The sequence below is a fragment of the Dendropsophus ebraccatus genome, chromosome 4 (assembly GCF_027789765.1).
Source record: "Dendropsophus ebraccatus isolate aDenEbr1 chromosome 4, aDenEbr1.pat, whole genome shotgun sequence".
NCBI classification, from domain to species: Eukaryota; Metazoa; Chordata; class Amphibia; order Anura; family Hylidae; genus Dendropsophus; species Dendropsophus ebraccatus.
Genome location: NC_091457.1, coordinates 171189078 through 171207281, shown reverse-complemented (window position 1 = coordinate 171207281; position 18204 = coordinate 171189078). Strand labels below are relative to the sequence as shown.

Below are 18204 nucleotides of genomic sequence, written 5' to 3'. Positions count from 1 at the left end.
TAATGGTGGGCGCTGTAGTAGTAGTGGAGGTGGTAGTGTAATGGTGGGCGCTGTAGTAGTAGTGGAGGTGGTAGTGTAATGGTGGGCGCTGTAGTAGTAGTGGAGGTGGTAGTGTAATGGTGGACGCTGTAGTAGTAGTGGAGGTGGTAGTGTAATGGTGGATGCTGTAGTAGTAGTAGTGGAGGTGGTAGTGTAATGGTGGATGCTGTAGTAGTAGTGGAGGTGGTAGTGTAATGGTGGGCGCTGTAATGGTGGAGGTGGTAGTGTAATGGTGGGCGCTGTAGTAGTAGTGGAGGTGGTAGTGCAATGGTGGGCGCTGTAGTAGTAGTGGAGGTGGTAGTGTAATGGTGGACGTTGTAGTGGTAGTGTAATGGTGGGCGCTGTAGTAGTAGTGGAGGTGGTAGTGTAATGGTGGGCGCTGTAGTAGTAGTGGAGGTGGTAGTGTAATGGTGGATGCTGTAGTAGTAGTGGAGGTGGTAGTGTAATGGTGGACGCTGTAGTAGTAGTAGTGGAGGTGGTAGTGTAATGGTGGACGCTGTAGTAGTAGTAGTGGAGGTGGTAGTGTAATGGTGGATGCTGTAGTAGTAGTAGTGGAGGTTGTAGTGTAATGGTGGATGCTGTAGTAGTAGTGGAGGTGGTAGTGTAATGGTGGGCGCTGTAATGGTGGAGGTGGTAGTGTAATGGTGGGCGCTGTAGTAGTAGTGGAGGTGGTAGTGCAATGGTGGGCGCTGTAGTAGTAGTGGAGGTGGTAGTGTAATGGTGGACGTTGTAGTGGTAGTGTAATGGTGGGCGCTGTAGTAGTAGTGGAGGTGGTAGTGTAATGGTGGGCGCTGTAGTAGTAGTGGAGGTGGTAGTGTAATGGTGGATGCTGTAGTAGTAGTGGAGGTGGTAGTGTAATGGTGGACGCTGTAGTAGTAGTAGTGGAGGTGGTAGTGTAATGGTGGACGCTGTAGTAGTAGTAGTGGAGGTGGTAGTGTAATGGTGGGCACTGTAGTAGTGGAGGTGGTAGTGTAATGGTGGATGCTGTAGTAGTAGTGGAGGTGGTAGTGTAATGGTGGACGCTGTAGTAGTGGAGGTGGTAGTGTAATGGTGGACGCTGTAGTAGAAGTGATGGAGGTGGTAGTGTAATGGTGGACGCTGTAGTGGTGGAGGTTGTAGTGTAATGGTGGGCGCTGTAGTAGTAGTGGAGGTGGTAGTGTAATGGTGGGCGCTGTAGTAGTAGTAGTGGAGGTGGTAGTGTAATGGTGGGCGCTGTAGTAGTGGTGAGATGGTGGCTACTGTAGTAGTGGTGGAGGTTGTAGTGTAATGGTGGGCGCTGTAGTAGTAGTGGAGGTGGTAGTGTAATGGTGGGCGCTGTAGTAGTAGTGGAGGTGGTAGTGTAATGGTGGGCGCTGTAGTAGTAGTGGAGGTGGTAGTGTAATGGTGGGCGCTGTAGTAGTAGTGGAGGTGGTAGTGTAATGGTGGGCGCTGTAGTAGTAGTGGAGGTGGTAGTGTAATGGTGGGCGCTGTAGTAGTAGTAGTGGAGGTTGTAGTGTAATGGTGGGCACTGTAGTAGTAGTAGTGGAGGTGGTAGTGTAATGGTGGGCACTGTAGTAGTAGTAGTGGAGGTGGTAGTGTAATGCTGGGCACTGTAGTAGTAGTAGTAGTGGAGGTGGTAGTGTAATGGTGGGCACTGTAGTAGTAGTAGTAGTAGTAGTGGAGGTGGTAGTGTAATGGTGGGCGCTGTAGTAGTGTGATGGTGGCTGCTGTAGTAGTGGTGGAGGTGGTAGTGTAATGGTGGGCGCTGTAGTAGTAGTGGAGGAGGTGGTAGTGTAATGGTGGACGCTGTAGTAGTGGAGGTGGTAGTGTAATGGTGGGCGCTGTAGTAGTAGTGGAGGTGGTAGTGTAATGGTGGGCACTGTAGTAGTAGTAGTGGAGGTGGTGGTGGAGGTGGTAGTGTAATGGTGGGCGCTGTAGTAGTAGTAGTGGAGGTGGTAGTGTAATGGTGGGCACTGTAGTAGTAGTAGTAGTGGAGGTGGTAGTGTAATGGTGGGCACTGTAGTAGTAGTAGTGGAGGTGGTGGTGGAGGTGGTAGTGTAATGGTCGGTGCTGTAGTGGTAGCGGAGGTGGTAGTGTAATGGTGGGCGCTGTAGTAGTGTAATAGTGGACGCTATAATGGTGGAGGTGGTGGTGTAATGGTGGGCGCTGTAGTGGTAGCGGAGGTGGTAGTGTAATGGTGGACGCTGTAGTAGTGGAGGTGGTAGTGTAATGGTGGGCGCTCTAGTAGTAGTAGTGGAGGTAGTAGTGTAATGGTGGACGCTGTAGTAGTGTAATAGTGGACGCTATAATGGTGGAGGTGGTGGTGTAATGGTGGGCGCTGTAGTGGTAGCGGAGGTGGTAGTGTAATGGTGGAGGTGGTAGTGTAATGGTCGGTGCTGTAGTATTAGTGGAGGTGGTAGTGTAATGGTGGGCACTGTAGTAGTAGTGGTGGTAGTGTAATGGTGGGCGCTCTAGTAGTAGTAGTGGAGGTAGTAGTGTAATGGTGGACGCTGTAGTAGTGTAATAGTGGACGCTATAATGGTGGAGGTGGTGGTGTAATGGTGGGCGCTGTAGTGGTAGCGGAGGTGGTAGTGTAATGGTGGAGGTGGTAGTGTAATGGTGGGCGCTGTAGTAGTAGTGGAGGTGGTAGTGTAATGGTGGGCGCTGTAGTGGTGGAGGTGGTAGTGTAATGGTGGACGCTGTAGTAGTAGTGGAGGTGGTAGTGTAATGGTGGACGCTGTAGTAGTAGTGGTGGTAGTGTAATGGTGGGCGCTGTAGTAGTAGTGGTGGTAGTGTAATGGTGGGCGCTGTAGTAGTAGTGGTGGTAGTGTAATGGTGGGCGCTGTAGTAGTAGTGGAGGTGGTAGTGTAATGGTGGGCACTGTAGTAGTAGTGGAGGTGGTAGTGTAATGGTGGGCGCTGTAGTAGTGGAGGTGGTAGTGTAATGGTGGAGGTGGTAGTGTAATGGTGGGCACTGTAGTAGTAGTGGAGGTGGTAGTGTAATGGTGGGCGCTGTAGTAGTAGTGGAGGTGGGTAGTGTAATGGTGGGCACTGTAGTAGTAGTGGAGGTGGTAGTGTAATGGTGGACGCTGTAGTAGTAGTGGAGGTGGGTAGTGTAATGGTGGGCACTGTAGTAGTAGTGGAGGTGGTAGTGTAATGGTGGGCGCTGTAGTAGTGGAGGTGGTAGTGTAATGGTGGGCGCTGTAGTAGTGGAGGTGGTAGTGCAATGGTGGGCGCTGTAGTAGTAGTGGAGGTGGTAGTGCAATGGTGGACGCTGTAGTAGTAGTAGTAGTAGTAGTAGTAGTAGTGGAGGTGGTAGTGTAATGGTGGGCGCTGTAGTAGTAGTGGAGGAGGTGGTAGTGTAATGGTGGGCGCTGTAGTAGTAGTGGAGGTGGTAGTGTAATGGTGGGCACTGTAGTACTAGTGGAGGTGGTAGTGTAATGGTGGGCGCTCTAGTAGTAGTAGTAGTGGAGGTGGTAGTGTAATGGTGGGCGCTGTAGTAGTAGTGAAGGTGGTAGTGTAATGGTGGGCACTGTAGTAGTAGTGGAGGTGGTAGTGTAATGGTGGGCGCTGTAGTAGTGGAGGTGGTAGTGTAATGGTGGGCGCTGTAGTAGTAGTGGAGGTGGTAGTGTAATGGTGGGCGCTGTAGTAGTAGTAGTGGAGGTGGTAGTGCAATGGTGGGCGCTGTAGTAGTAGTGGAGGTGGTAGTGTAATGGTGGACGCTGTAGTAGTAGTAGTAGTAGTAGTAGTGGAGGTGGTAGTGCAATGGTGGGCGCTGTAGTAGTAGTGGAGGTGGTAGTGTAATGGTGGGCGCTGTAGTAGTGTTGGAGGTGGTAGTGTAATGGTGGGCACTGTAGTAGTAGTAGTAGTGGAGGTGGTAGTGTAATGGTGGGCGCTCTAGTAGTAGTAGTGGAGGTGGTAGTGTAATGGTGGGCGCTCTAGTAGTAGTAGTGGAGGTGGTAGTGTAATGGTTGGCGCTCTAGTAGTAGTGGAGGTGGTAGTGTAATGGTGGACGTTGTAGTGGTAGTGTAATGGTGGCTGCTGTAGTAGTAGTGGAGGTTGTAGTGTAATGGTGGGCGCTGTAGTAGTGGAGGTGGTAGTGTAATGGTGGGCGCTGTAGTAGTAGTGGAGGTGGTAGTGTAATGGTGGGCGCTGTAGTAGTAGTAGTGGAGGTGGTAGTGCAATGGTGGGCGCTGTAGTAGTAGTGGAGGTGGTAGTGTAATGGTGGACGCTGTAGTAGTAGTAGTAGTAGTGGAGGTGGTAGTGCAATGGTGGGCGCTGTAGTAGTAGTGGAGGTGGTAGTGTAATGGTGGGCGCTGTAGTAGTGTTGGAGGTGGTAGTGTAATGGTGGGCACTGTAGTAGTAGTAGTAGTGGAGGTGGTAGTGTAATGGTGGGCGCTCTAGTAGTAGTAGTGGAGGTGGTAGTGTAATGGTGGGCGCTCTAGTAGTAGTAGTGGAGGTGGTAGTGTAATGGTTGGCGCTCTAGTAGTAGTGGAGGTGGTAGTGTAATGGTGGACGTTGTAGTGGTAGTGTAATGGTGGCTGCTGTAGTAGTAGTGGAGGTTGTAGTGTAATGGTGGGCGCTGTAGTAGTGGAGGTGGTAGTGTAATGGTGGACGTTGTAGTGGTAGTGTAATGGTGGCTGCTGTAGTAGTAGTGGAGGTGGTAGTGTAATGGTGGGCGCTGTAGTAGTAGTAGTGGAGGTGGTAGTGTAATGGTGGGCGCTGTAGTGGTGGAGGTGGTAGTGTAATGGTGGGCGCTGTAGTAGTGTGATGGTGGCTGCTGTAGTAGTGGTGGAGGTGGTAGTGTAATGGTGGGCACTGTAGTGGTAGTGGAGGTTGTAGTGTAATGGTGGGCGCTGTAGTAGTGGAGGAGGTGGTAGTGTAATGGTCGGTGCTGTAGTAGTAGTGGAGGTGGTAGTGTAATGGTGGGCACTGTAGTGGTAGTGGAGGTGGTAGTGTAATGGTGGATGCTGTAATAGTGGTGGAGGTGGTAGTGTAATGGTCGGTGCTGTAGTAGTAGTGGAGGTGGTAGTGTAATGGTGGGCACTGTAGTGGTAGTGGAGGTGGTAGTGTAATGGTGGGCACTGTAGTAGTGGAGGTGGTAGTGTAATGGTGGACGCTGTAGTAGTAGTAGTAGTAGTAGTGGAGGTGGTAGTGTAATGGTGGAGGTGGTAGTGTAATGGTGGATGCTGTAATAGTGGTGGAGGTGGTAGTGTAATGGTGGACGTAGTGGTAGTGGAGGAGGTGGTAGTGTAATGGTGGGCGCTGTAGTAGTAGTGGAGGTGGTAGTGTAATGGTGGACGCTGTAGTAGTGGAGGTGGTAGTGTAATGGTGGACGCTGTAGTAGTAGTGGAGGTGGTAGTGTAATGGTGGATGCTGTAGTAGTAGTGGAGGTGGAAGTGTAATGGTGGACGCTGTAGTAGTGGAGGTGGTAGTGTAATGGTGGGCGCTGTAGTAGAAGTGATGGAGGTGGTAGTGTAATGGTGGGCGCTGTAGTAGTAGTGGAGGTGGTAGTGTAATGGTGGACGCTGTAGTAGTAGTGGAGGTGGTAGTGTAATGGTGGGCGCTGTAGTAGTAGTGGAGGTGGTAGTGTAATGGTGGACGCTGTAGTAGTGGAGGTGGTAGTGTAATGGTGGGCACTGTAGTAGAAGTGATGGAGGTGGTAGTGTAATGGTGGGCGCTGTAGTAGTAGTGGAGGTGGTAGTGTAATGGTGGATGCTGTAGTAGTAGTGGAGGTGGTAGTGTAATGGTGGGCGCTGTAGTAGTAGTGGAGGTGGTAGTGTAATGGTGGACGCTGTAGTAGTGGAGGTGGTAGTGTTATGGTGGGCGCTGTAGTAGTAGTGGAGGTGGTAGTGTAATGGTGGACGCTGTAGTAGTAGTGGAGGTGGTAGTGTAATGGTGGACGCTGTAGTAGTGGAGGTGGTAGTGTAATGGTGGGCGCTGTAGTAGTAGTGGAGGTGGTAGTGTAATGGTGGGCACTGTAGTAGTGGAGGAGGTGGTAGTGTAATGGTGGATGCTGTAATAGTGGTGGAGGTGGTAGTGTAATGGTGGGCACTGTAGCAGTGGAGGTGGTAGTGTAATGGTGGGCACTGTAGTAGTGTGATGGTGGCTGCTGTAGTAGTGGAGGTGGTAGTGTAATGGTGGGCGCTGTAATAGTAGTGGAGGTGGTAGTGTAATGGTGGGCGCTGTAGTAGTAGTGGAGGTGGTAGTGTAATGGTGGAGGTGGTAGTGTAATGGTGGATGCTGTAATGGTGATGGAGGTGGTAGTGTAATGGTGGATGCTGTAGTAGTAGTTGAGGTGGTAGTGTAATGGTGGGCACTGTAGTGGTGGAGGTGGTAGTGTAATGGTGGGCGCTGTAGTAGTAGTGGAGGTGGTAGTGTAATGGTGGGCGCTGTAGTAGTAGTGGAGGTGGTAGTGTAATGGTGGGCGCTGTAGTAGTAGTGGAGGTGGTAGTGTAATGGTGGACGCTGTAGTAGTAGTGGAGGTGGTAGTGTAATGGTGGATGCTGTAGTAGTAGTAGTGGAGGTTGTAGTGTAATGGTGGATGCTGTAGTAGTAGTGGAGGTGGTAGTGTAATGGTGGGCGCTGTAATGGTGGAGGTGGTAGTGTAATGGTGGGCGCTGTAGTAGTAGTGGAGGTGGTAGTGCAATGGTGGGCGCTGTAGTAGTAGTGGAGGTGGTAGTGTAATGGTGGACGTTGTAGTGGTAGTGTAATGGTGGGCGCTGTAGTAGTAGTGGAGGTGGTAGTGTAATGGTGGGCGCTGTAGTAGTAGTGGAGGTGGTAGTGTAATGGTGGGCGCTGTAGTAGTAGTGGAGGTGGTAGTGTAATGGTGGGCGCTGTAGTAGTAGTGGAGGTGGTAGTGTAATGGTGGACGCTGTAGTAGTAGTGGAGGTGGTAGTGTAATGGTGGATGCTGTAGTAGTAGTAGTGGAGGTTGTAGTGTAATGGTGGATGCTGTAGTAGTAGTGGAGGTGGTAGTGTAATGGTGGGCGCTGTAATGGTGGAGGTGGTAGTGTAATGGTGGGCGCTGTAGTAGTAGTGGAGGTGGTAGTGCAATGGTGGGCGCTGTAGTAGTAGTGGAGGTGGTAGTGTAATGGTGGACGTTGTAGTGGTAGTGTAATGGTGGGCGCTGTAGTAGTAGTGGAGGTGGTAGTGTAATGGTGGGCGCTGTAGTAGTAGTGGAGGTGGTAGTGTAATGGTGGATGCTGTAGTAGTAGTGGAGGTGGTAGTGTAATGGTGGACGCTGTAGTAGTAGTAGTGGAGGTGGTAGTGTAATGGTGGATGCTGTAGTAGTAGTAGTGGAGGTGGTAGTGTAATGGTGGATGCTGTAGTAGTAGTGGAGGTGGTAGTGTAATGGTGGACGCTGTAGTAGTGGAGGTGGTAGTGTAATGGTGGACGCTGTAGTAGTAGTAGTAGTGGAGGTGGTAGTGTAATGGTGGGCGCTGTAGTGGTGGAGGTTGTAGTGTAATGGTGGGCGCTGTAGTAGTAGTGGAGGTGGTAGTGTAATGGTGGGCGCTGTAGTAGTAGTAGTGGAGGTTGTAGTGTAATGGTGGGCGCTGTAGTAGTAGTGGAGGTGGTAGTGTAATGGTGGGCGCTGTAGTAGTAGTGGAGGTTGTAGTGTAATGGTGGGCGCTGTAGTAGTAGTGGAGGTTGTAGTGTAATGGTGGGCGCTGTAGTAGTAGTGGAGGTGGTAGTGTAATGGTGGGCGCTGTAGTAGTAGTAGTGGAGGTGGTAGTGTAATGGTGGGCGCTGTAGTAGTGGTGAGATGGTGGCTGCTGTAGTAGTGGTGGAGGTTGTAGTGTAATGGTGGGCGCTGTAGTAGTAGTGGAGGTGGTAGTGTAATGGTGGGCGCTGTAGTAGTAGTGGAGGTGGTAGTGTAATGGTGGGCGCTGTAGTAGTAGTAGTGGAGGTTGTAGTGTAATGGTGGGCGCTGTAGTAGTAGTAGTGGAGGTTGTAGTGTAATGGTGGGCACTGTAGTAGTAGTAGTGGAGGTGGTAGTGTAATGGTGGGCACTGTAGTAGTAGTAGTGGAGGTGGTAGTGTAATGGTGGGCACTGTAGTAGTAGTAGTAGTAGTGGAGGTGGTAGTGTAATGGTGGGCACTGTAGTAGTAGTAGTAGTAGTAGTGGAGGTGGTAGTGTAATGGTGGGCGCTGTAGTAGTGTGATGGTGGCTGCTGTAGTAGTGGTGGAGGTGGTAGTGTAATGGTGGGCGCTGTAGTAGTAGTGGAGGAGGTGGTAGTGTAATGGTGGACGCTGTAGTAGTGGAGGTGGTAGTGTAATGGTGGGCGCTGTAGTAGTAGTGGAGGTGGTAGTGTAATGGTGGGCACTGTAGTAGTAGTAGTGGAGGTGGTGGTGGAGGTGGTAGTGTAATGGTGGGCGCTGTAGTAGTAGTAGTGGAGGTGGTAGTGTAATGGTGGGCGCTGTAGTAGTAGTAGTAGTGGAGGTGGTAGTGTAATGGTGGGCACTGTAGTAGTAGTAGTGGAGGTGGTGGTGGAGGTGGTAGTGTAATGGTGGGCGCTGTAGTAGTAGTAGTGGAGGTGGTAGTGTAATGGTGGGCACTGTAGTAGTAGTAGTAGTGGAGGTGGTAGTGTAATGGAGGGCGCTGTAGTGGTGTGATGGTGGCTGCTGTAGTAGTGGTGGAGGTGGTAGTGTAATGGTGGGCACTGTAGTGGTAGTGGAGGTAGTAGTGTAATGGTGGATGCTGTAATAGTGGTGGAGGTGGTAGTGTAATGGTGGACGTAGTGGTGGACGTAGTGGTGGAGGTGGTAGTGTAATGGTGGGCGCTGTAGTAGTGTGATGGTGGCTGCTGTAGTAGTGGAGGTGGTAGTGTAATGGTGGTCGCTGTAGTAGTGGTGGAGGTGGTAGTGTAATGGTGGATGCTGTAGTAGTGGAGGTGGTAGTGTAATGGTGGGCACTGTAGTAGTGGAGGTGGTAGTGTAATGGTGGGCGCTGTAGTAGTAGTGGAGGTGGTAGTGTAATGGTGGTCGCTGTAGTAGTGGTGGAGGTGGTAGTGTAATGGTGGATGCTGTAGTAGTGGAGGTGGTAGTGTAATGGTGGGCACTGTAGTAGTGGAGGTGGTAGTGTAATGGTGGGCGCTGTAGTAGAAGTGATGGAGGTGGTAGTGTAATGGTGGGCGCTGTAGTAGAAGTGATGGAGGTGGTAGTGTAATGGTGGGCGCTGTAGTAGTGTGATGGTGGATGCTGTAGTAGTAGTGGAGGTGGTAGTGTAATGGTGGGCGCTGTAGTAGTAGTGGAGGTGGTAGTGTAATGGTGGGCGCTGTAATAGTGGTGGAGGTGGTAGTGTAATGGTGGATGCTGTAGTAGTGGTGGAGGTGGTAGTGTAATGGTGGGCGCTGTAATAGTGGTGGAGGTGGTAGTGTAATGGTGGATGCTGTAGTAGTGGTGGTAGTGTAATGGTGGGCACTGTAGTGGTGGAGGTGGTAGTGTAATGGTGGGCGCTGTAGTAGTAGTGGAGGTGGTAGTGTAATGGTGGGCGCTGTAGTAGTAGTGGAGGTGGTAGTGTAATGGTGGGCACTGTAGTAGTAGTGGAGGTGGTAGTGTAATGGTGGACGCTGTAGTAGTAGTAGTGGAGGTGGTAGTGTAATGGTGGATGCTGTAGTAGTAGTGGAGGTGGTAGTGTAATGGTGGGCGCTGTAATGGTGGAGGTGGTAGTGCAATGGTGGGCGCTGTAGTAGTAGTGGAGGTGGTAGTGTAATGGTGGACGTTGTAGTGGTAGTGTAATGGTGGGCGCTGTAGTAGTAGTGGAGGTGGTAGTGTAATGGTGGGCGCTGTAGTAGTAGTGGAGGTGGTAGTGTAATGGTGGGCGCTGTAGTGATGGAGGTGGTAGTGTAATGGTGGACGCTGTAGTAGTAGTAGTGGAGGTTGTAGTGTAATGGTGGGCGCTGTAGTAGTAGTAGTGGAGGTTGTAGTGTAATGGTGGGCGCTGTAGTAGTAGTGGAGGTGGTATTGTAATGGTGGGCGCTGTAGTGGTGGAGGTTGTAGTGTAATGGTGGGCGCTGTAGTAGTAGTGGAGGTGGTAGTGTTATGGTGGGCGCTGTAGTAGTGTAATAGTGGACGCTATAATGGTGGAGGTGGTGGTGTAATGGTGGGCGCTGTAGTAGTAGTGGAGGTGGTAGTGTAATGGTGGGCGCTGTAGTAGTGGAGGTGGTAGTGTAATGGTGGGCGCTGTAGTAGTAGTAGTGGAGGTTGTAGTGTAATGGTGGGCGCTGTAGTAGTAGTGGAGGTTGTAGTGTAATGGTGGGCGCTGTAGTAGTAGTGGAGGTGGTAGTGTAATGGTGGGCGCTGTAGTAGTAGTGGAGGTGGTAGTGTAATGGTGGGCGCTGTAGTAGTGGAGGTGGTAGTGTAATGGTGGGCGCTGTAGTAGTGGTGAGATGGTGGCTGCTGTAGTAGTGGTGGAGGTTGTAGTGTAATGGTGGGCGCTGTAGTAGTAGTGGAGGTGGTAGTGTAATGGTGGGCACTGTAGTAGTGGAGGTGGTAGTGTAATGGTGGGCGCTGTAGTAGTAGTAGTGGAGGTTGTAGTGTAATGGTGGGCGCTGTAGTAGTAGTAGTGGAGGTGGTAGTGTAATGGTGGGCGCTGTAGTGGTGGAGGTTGTAGTGTAATGGTGGGCGCTGTAGTAGTAGTGGAGGTGGTAGTGTAATGGTGGGCGCTGTAGTAGTAGTGGAGGTGGTAGTGTAATGGTGGGCGCTGTAGTAGTAGTGGAGGTGGTAGTGTAATGGTGGGCGCTGTAGTAGTAGTAGTGGAGGTTGTAGTGTAATGGTGGGCGCTGTAGTAGTAGTGGAGGTGGTAGTGTAATGGTGGGCGCTGTAGTGGTGGAGGTTGTAGTGTAATGGTGGGCGCTGTAGTAGTAGTGGAGGTGGTAGTGTAATGGTGGGCGCTGTAGTAGTAGTGGAGGTGGTAGTGTAATGGTGGGCGCTGTAGTAGTAGTAGTGGAGGTGGTAGTGGTGAGATGGTGGCTGCTGTAGTAGTGGTGGAGGTTGTAGTGTAATGGTGGGCGCTGTATTAGTAGTGGAGGTGGTGGTGTAATGGTGGGCGCTGTAGTAGTAGTGGAGGTGGTGGTGTAATGGTGGGCGCTGTAGTAGTAGTGGAGGTGGTAGTGTAATGGTGGGCGCTGTAGTAGTAGTGGAGGTGGTAGTGTAATGGTGGACGCTGTAGTAGTAGTAGTAGGGGAGGTGGTGGTGGAGGTGGTAGTGTAATGGTGGGCACTGTAGTAGTAGTAGTGGAGGTGGTAGTGTAATGGTGGGCGCTGTAGTAGTGTGATGGTGGCTGCTGTAGTAGTGGTGGAGGTGGTAGTGTAATGGTGGGCACTGTAGTGGTAGTGGAGGTAGTAGTGTAATGGTGGATGCTGTAATAGTGGTGGAGGTGGTAGTGTAATGGTGGACGTAGTGGTAGTGTAATGGTGGGCGCTGTAGTAGTAGTGGAGGAGGTGGTAGTGTAATGGTGGACGCTGTAGTAGTGGAGGTGGTAGTGTAATGGTGGGCGCTGTAGTAGTAGTGGAGGTGGACGCTGTAGTAGTGGAGGTGGTAGTGTTATGGTGGGCGCTGTAGTAGTAGTGGAGGTGGTAGTGTAATGGTGGGCACTGTAGTAGTGGAGGAGGTGGTAGTGTAATGGTGGATGCTGTAATAGTGGTGGAGGTGGTAGTGTAATGGTGGACGTAGTGGTGGAGGTGGTAGTGTAATGGTGGGTGCTGTAGTAGTGGAGGTGGAAGTGTAATGGTGGGCACTGTAGTAGTGGAGGTGGTAGTGTAATGGTGGGCGCTGTAGTAGAAGTGATGGAGGTGGTAGTGTAATGGTGGGCGCTGTAGTAGTGTGATGGTGGCTGCTGTAGTAGTGGAGGTGGTAGTGTAATGGTGGTCGCTGTAGTAGTGGTGGAGGTGGTAGTGTAATGGTGGGCACTGTAGTAGTGGAGGTGGTAGTGTAATGGTGGGCGCTGTAGTAGTAGTGGAGGTGGTAGTGTAATGGTGGTCGCTGTAGTAGTGGTGGAGGTGGTAGTGTAATGGTGGATGCTGTAGTAGTGGAGGTGGTAGTGTAATGGTGGGCGCTGTAGTAGAAGTGATGGAGGTGGTAGTGTAATGGTGGATGCTGTAGTAGTGGAGGTGGTAGTGTAATGGTGGGCGCTGTAGTAGAAGTGATGGAGGTGGTAGTGTAATGGTGGGCGCTGTAGTAGAAGTGATGGAGGTGGTAGTGTAATGGTGGGCGCTGTAGTAGTGGTGGTAGTGTAATGGTGGGCACTGTAGTGGTGGAGGTGGTAGTGTAATGGTGGATGCTGTAGTAGTAGTGGTGGTAGTGTAATGGTGGGCTCTGTAGTAGTGGAGGTGGTAGTGTAATGGTGGATGCTGTAGTAGTAGTGGAGGTGGTAGTGTAATGGTGGGTGCTGTAGTAGTAGTGGAGGTGGTAGTGTAATGGTGGGCGCTGTAGTAGTGGAGGTGGTAGTGTAATGGTGGGCGCTGTAGTAGAAGTGATGGAGGTGGTAGTGTAATGGTGGGCGCTGTAGTAGTAGTGGAGGTGGTAGTGTAATGGTGGATGCTGTAGTAGTAGTGGTGGTAGTGTAATGGTGGGCTCTGTAGTAGTGGAGCTGGTAGTGTAATGGTGGATGCTGTAGTAGTAGTGGAGGTGGTAGTGTAATGGTGGGTGCTGTAGTAGTAGTGGAGGTGGTAGTGTAATGGTGGGCGCTGTAGTAGTGGAGGTGGTAGTGTAATGGTGGGCGCTGTAGTAGAAGTGATGGAGGTGGTAGTGTAATGGTGGGCGCTGTAGTAGTGTGATGGTGGCTGCTGTAGTAGTGGAGGTGGTAGTGTAATGGTGGATGCTGTAATAGTGGTGGAGGTGGTAGTGTAATGGTGGATGCTGTAGTAGTGGTGGTAGTGTAATGGTGGGCACTGTAGTGGTGGAGGTGGTAGTGTAATGGTGGATGCTGTAGTAGTGGAGGTGGTAGTGTAATGGTGGGCTCTGTAGTAGTGGAGGTGGTAGTGTAATGGTGGGCGCTGTAGTAGTAGTGGAGGTGGTAGTGTAATGGTGGGCGCTGTAGTAGTGGAGGTGGTAGTGTAATGGTGGGCGCTGTAGTAGTGTGATGTTGGCTGCTGTAGTAGTGGAGGTGGTAGTGTAATGGTGGTCGCTGTAGTAGTGGTGGAGGTGGTAGTGTAATGGTGGAGGTGGTAGTGTAATGGTGGGCGCTGTAGTAGAAGTGATGGAGGTGGTAGTGTAATGGTGGGCGCTGTAGTAGTGGTGGTAGTGTAATGGTGGGCACTGTAGTGGTGGAGGTGGTAGTGTAATGGTGGATGCTGTAGTAGTAGTGGTGGTAGTGTAATGGTGGGCTCTGTAGTAGTGGAGGTGGTAGTGTAATGGTGGGTGCTGTAGTAGTAGTGGAGGTGGTAGTGTAATGGTGGGCGCTGTAGTAGTGGAGGTGGTAGTGTAATGGTGGGCGCTGTAGTAGAAGTGATGGAGGTGGTAGTGTAATGGTGGGCGCTGTAGTAGTGTGATGGTGGCTGCTGTAGTAGTGGAGGTGGTAGTGTAATGGTGGATGCTGTAATAGTGGTGGAGGTGGTAGTGTAATGGTGGATGCTGTAGTAGTGGTGGTAGTGTAATGGTGGGCACTGTAGTGGTGGAGGTGGTAGTGTAATGGTGGATGCTGTAGTAGTAGTGGAGGTGGTAGTGTAATGGTGGACGCTGTAGTAGTGGAGGTGGTAGTGTAATGGTGGACGCTGTAGTAGTAGTAGTAGTAGTAGTAGTGGAGGTGGTAGTGTAATGGTGGACGCTGTAGTAGTAGTAGTGGAGGTGGTAGTGTAATGGTGGACGCTGTAGTAGTAGTGGAGGTGGTAGTGTAATGGTGGATGCTGTAGTAGTAGTGGAGGTGGTAGTGTAATGGTGGACGCTGTAGTAGTAGTGGAGGTGGTAGTGTAATGGTGGACGCTGTAGTAGTAGTAGTAGTAGTGGAGGTGGTAGTGTAATGGTGGACGCTGTAGTAGTAGTAGTAGTAGTAGTGGAGGTGGTAGTGTAATGGTGGACGCTGTAGTAGTAGTGGAGGTGGTAGTGTAATGGTGGATGCTGTAGTAGTAGTAGTAGTAGTGGAGGTGGTAGTGTAATGTTGGACGCTGTAGTGGAGGTGGTAGTGTAATGGTGGGCGCTGTAGTAGTAGTGGAGGTGGTAGTGTAATGGTGGATGCTGTAGTAGTAGTAGTAGTAGTGGAGGTGGTAGTGTAATGGTGGACGCTGTAGTAGTAGTGGAGGTGGTAGTGTAATGGTGGACGCTGTAGTAGTAGTAGTAGTAGTAGTGGAGGTGGTAGTGTAATGGTGGACGCTGTAGTAGTAGTAGTGGAGGTGGTAGTGTAATGGTGGGCGCTGTAGTAGTAGTGGAGGTGGTAGTGTAATGGTGGGCGCTGTAGTAGTAGTAGTAGTAGTGGAGGTGGTAGTGTAATGGTGGGCGCTGTAGTAGTAGTGGAGGTGGTAGTGTAATGGTGGACGCTGTAGTAATGGTGGAGGTGGTAGTGCAATGGCGGACGCTGCGGTGGTAGTGCAGTGGCAGACGCTGCGCTGGAGGTGGTGGTGTAATGGTGGACATGGTGGTGGAGGTGGTAGTGCAATGGCGGAAGCTGCGGTGGTAGTGCAATGGCGGACGCTGCGCTGGTGGTGGTGGTGGTGTAATGGTGGACTCATCCTGTGTCTCTCCCCCTGCAGTCACTCTGTCAGGCTCTCGGTTTATGGGATTCCTCCTTCAGGCTCGGGACGCTAATCATGTAGATGGGGGTCCAGTTGGCTTCTTCTCCCTCATTGATGGTGACGTGTCTCAGCTGCTTTCCTGTGGAGGTGTACAGGTGAGCTCGGGGGCCGCGTGGTGCGCACTGTGCAGGTGAGCGTGTGTGTGAGTACACGGGGAGCAGGTCTGGCTGCGTGTGTGTATACATGGGGAACGGGTCTGGCTCTGTGTGTGTGTACATGGGGAGCGGGTCTGGCTCTGTGTGTGTGTACATGGGGAGCGGGTCTGGCTCTGTGTGTACACATGGGGAGCAGGTCTGGCTCTGTGTGTACACATGGGGAGCAGGTCTGGCTCTGTGTGTACACATGGGGAGCAGGTCTGGCTCTGTGTGTACACGTGGGGAGCAGGTCTGGCTCTGTGTGTACACATGGGGAGCAGGTCTGGCTCTGTGTGTACACATGGGGAGCGGGTCTGGCTCTGTGTGTACACATGGGGAGCAGGTCTGGCTCTGTGTGTACACGTGGGGAGCAGGTCTGGCTCTGTGTGTACACATGGGGAGCAGGTCTGGCTCTGTGTGTGCACATGGGGAGCAGGTCTGGCTCTGTGTGTACACATGGGGAGCAGGTCTGGCTCTGTGTGTGTGTACATGGGGAGCGGGTCTGGCTCTGTGTGTACACATGGGGAGCGGGTCTGGCTCTGTGTGTACACATGGGGAGCAGGTCTGGCTCTGTGTGTACACATGGGGAGCAGGTCTGGCTCTGTGTGTACACATGGGGAGCAGGTCTGGCTCTGTGTGTACACATGGGCAGCAGGTCTGGCTCTGTGTGTGTACACATGGGGAACGGGTCTGGCTCTGTGTGTGTGTGTACACATGGGGAACGGGTCTGGCTCTGTGTGTGTATACACATGGGGAGCGGGTCTGGCTGTGTGTGTGTGTGTACACATGGGGAGCGGGTCTGGCTGTGTGTGTGTGTGTGTGTACACATGGGGAGCGGGTCTGGCTGTGTGTGTGTGTGTGTACACATGGGGAGCGGGTCTGGCTGTGTGTGTGTGTGTACACATGGGGAGCGGGTCTGGCTGTGTGTGTGTGTACACATGGGGAGCGGGTCTGGCTGTTTGTGTGTGTGTACACATGGGGAGCGGGTCTGGCTGTGTGTGTGTGTGTGTACACATGGGGAGCGGGTCTGGCTGTGTGTGTGTGTGTGTACACATGGGGAGCGGGTCTGGCTGTTTGTGTGTGTGTGTACACATGGGGAGCGGGTCTGGCTGTGTGTGTGTGTGTGTGTGTGTACACATGGGGAGCGGGTCTGGCTGTTTGTGTGTGTGTGTACACTTTGGGAGCGGGTCTGGCTGTGTGTCACCTGCTGCTTCTCTTCCAGGATTCTGCTGTCAGTCAGACGAACAAGAGGAGGAAAGAAAATCTGGAAGTGTATTGGACGGCCGCCGGCCCGAGCCCACTGTGCGTCCAGCTCCTGTAAGTGTTATCACGTCATGTATCCAGGGGGATATATACACACACATATATATGTATACACCATCTACCTGAAAGTAATTGGACACCCCTGCAGTCCTGATCTCGTCCTCCGCTGACAGATAGTGTGTGAGAGGACGAGCGGTGACTGTCAGAATGTCTCCCACCCAGACAGACCCACAAAATTGAGAGACCGATGGGTGCTGTCCATGAAGGAATCTCACCCAATGGCCCACATACATGAGGAGGCTCGGTGAATGCCATCCGTAAGGAAGTCCACCTACCCTGTCATCCTGGGTAGGCTGCCGCCCACCTCTTCTCCAAGCCGAGTGAAAGAAAATAGAGGGAACATGTAAACAGCACAATATAACTCAAAGTAACTGAGACTTCTGTGCCATCAGACTCTCCACTCAGGAAGCAGCACTGACTGACACTCAGTCACCTGCAGTCAGTGAGACCCCCTCAATAACGGAGGGCCCTGCAGGTGGGGAGCGCACACCACTTCTCACTACCTAGGCTTTCTGTCTGATGGTTTGGTTACGTTTGAATGTTGCTGGTGCTTTCACACTTGTGGTAGCATGAGATGGACTCTACAACCCACACAGGTGGCTCAGGTAGTGCAGCTCATCCAGGATGGCTCATCAGTGCCAGCTGTGGCAAGATATAGATAGATCGATCTAGGAGGTGTGTGTATATATATGTGTGTGTGTGTGTGTGTATATGTATGTATGTGTATATATATATATATATATATATATATATATATATATATATATATATATATATATATATATATATATATATATATATATATATATATATATATATATATATGCATATGCAGAGAAGGGTCCGTGGAGCCTCAGTTACGAGTCTCAGAACACAGGAATATCCAGATCTCCCTCTCTCCAGAGAAGGAATCCCATTGCCAAGGGGCGCCTCCTAGTGGGGAGAGCACCAAACCACCCTGATACGTAGTCCCTCAGGTCCTCACTCTGTTACCAGCTTTGGGACCTAAATAGGGAAACACCAGGGTGGCCCCTGTGAGTCACAGTCTAACTCTGTGGCGAGTATAACGACATAAGACAAGGGTTACCAAGGCTAGGCATATATAATAAATAAATAAATATATATATATATATATATATATATATATATATATATATATATATATATAATGTATGTGTATATATATATATGTGTATATATATATGTGTGTGTGTGTGTGTGTATATATAAAAACACCCCCCCCCCCCCCCTCCTAGACGTAATATATATATCTATCACGTCTAGGAGGGGTGTGTTTTTTATTTATTTATATATATCACATATACACTCAGCGGCCACTTTATTAGGTACACCATGCTAGTAACGGGTTGGACCCCCTTTTGCCCTCAGAACTGCCTCAATTCTTGGTGGCATAGATACAACAAGGTGCTGGAAGCTTCCTCAGAGGTTTTGGTCCATAGTGACATGATGACATCACACAGTTGCCGCAGATTTGTCGGCTGCACATCCATGATGCCAATCTCCCGTTCCACCACATCCCAAAGATGCTCTATTGGATTGAGATCTGGTGACTGTGGAGGCCATTGGAGTACAGTGACCTCATTGTCATGTTCAAGAAACCAGTCTGAGATGATTCTAGCTTTATGACATGGCGCATTATCCTGCTGAAAGTCGCCATCAGATGTTGGGTCCATTGTGGTCATAAAGGGATGGACATGGTCAGCAACAATACTCAGGTAGGCTGTGGCGTTGCAACCATGCTCAATTGGTACCAAGGGGCCCAAAGAGTGCCAAGAAAATATTCCCCACACCATGACACCACCACCACCAGCCTGAACCGTTGATACAAGGCAGGATGGATCCATGCTTTCATGTTGTTGACGCCAAATTCTGACCCTACCATCCGAATGTCGCAGCAGAAATCGAGACTCATCAGACCAGGCAACGTTTTTTCCAATCTTCTACTGTCCAATTTCGATGAGCTTGTGCAAATTGTAGCCTCAG

At 50.9% G+C, this 18204-nt stretch overlaps 1 protein-coding gene across 2 annotated transcripts in view; it reads left to right on the top strand.

Moving 5' to 3' along the window:
* Nucleotides 1-18204, top strand: part of LOC138789136 (putative ferric-chelate reductase 1) — a 567372-nt gene that overhangs the window by 502605 nt on the left and 46563 nt on the right. For both annotated transcript variants that reach the window (XM_069967740.1, XM_069967741.1), the window contains exons 3-4: nt 14702-14838; nt 16100-16194. In XM_069967740.1, coding sequence (XP_069823841.1) covers nt 14702-14838; nt 16100-16194 — 232 coding nt within the window. The remainder of the gene's footprint in view (nt 1-14701; nt 14839-16099; nt 16195-18204) is intronic.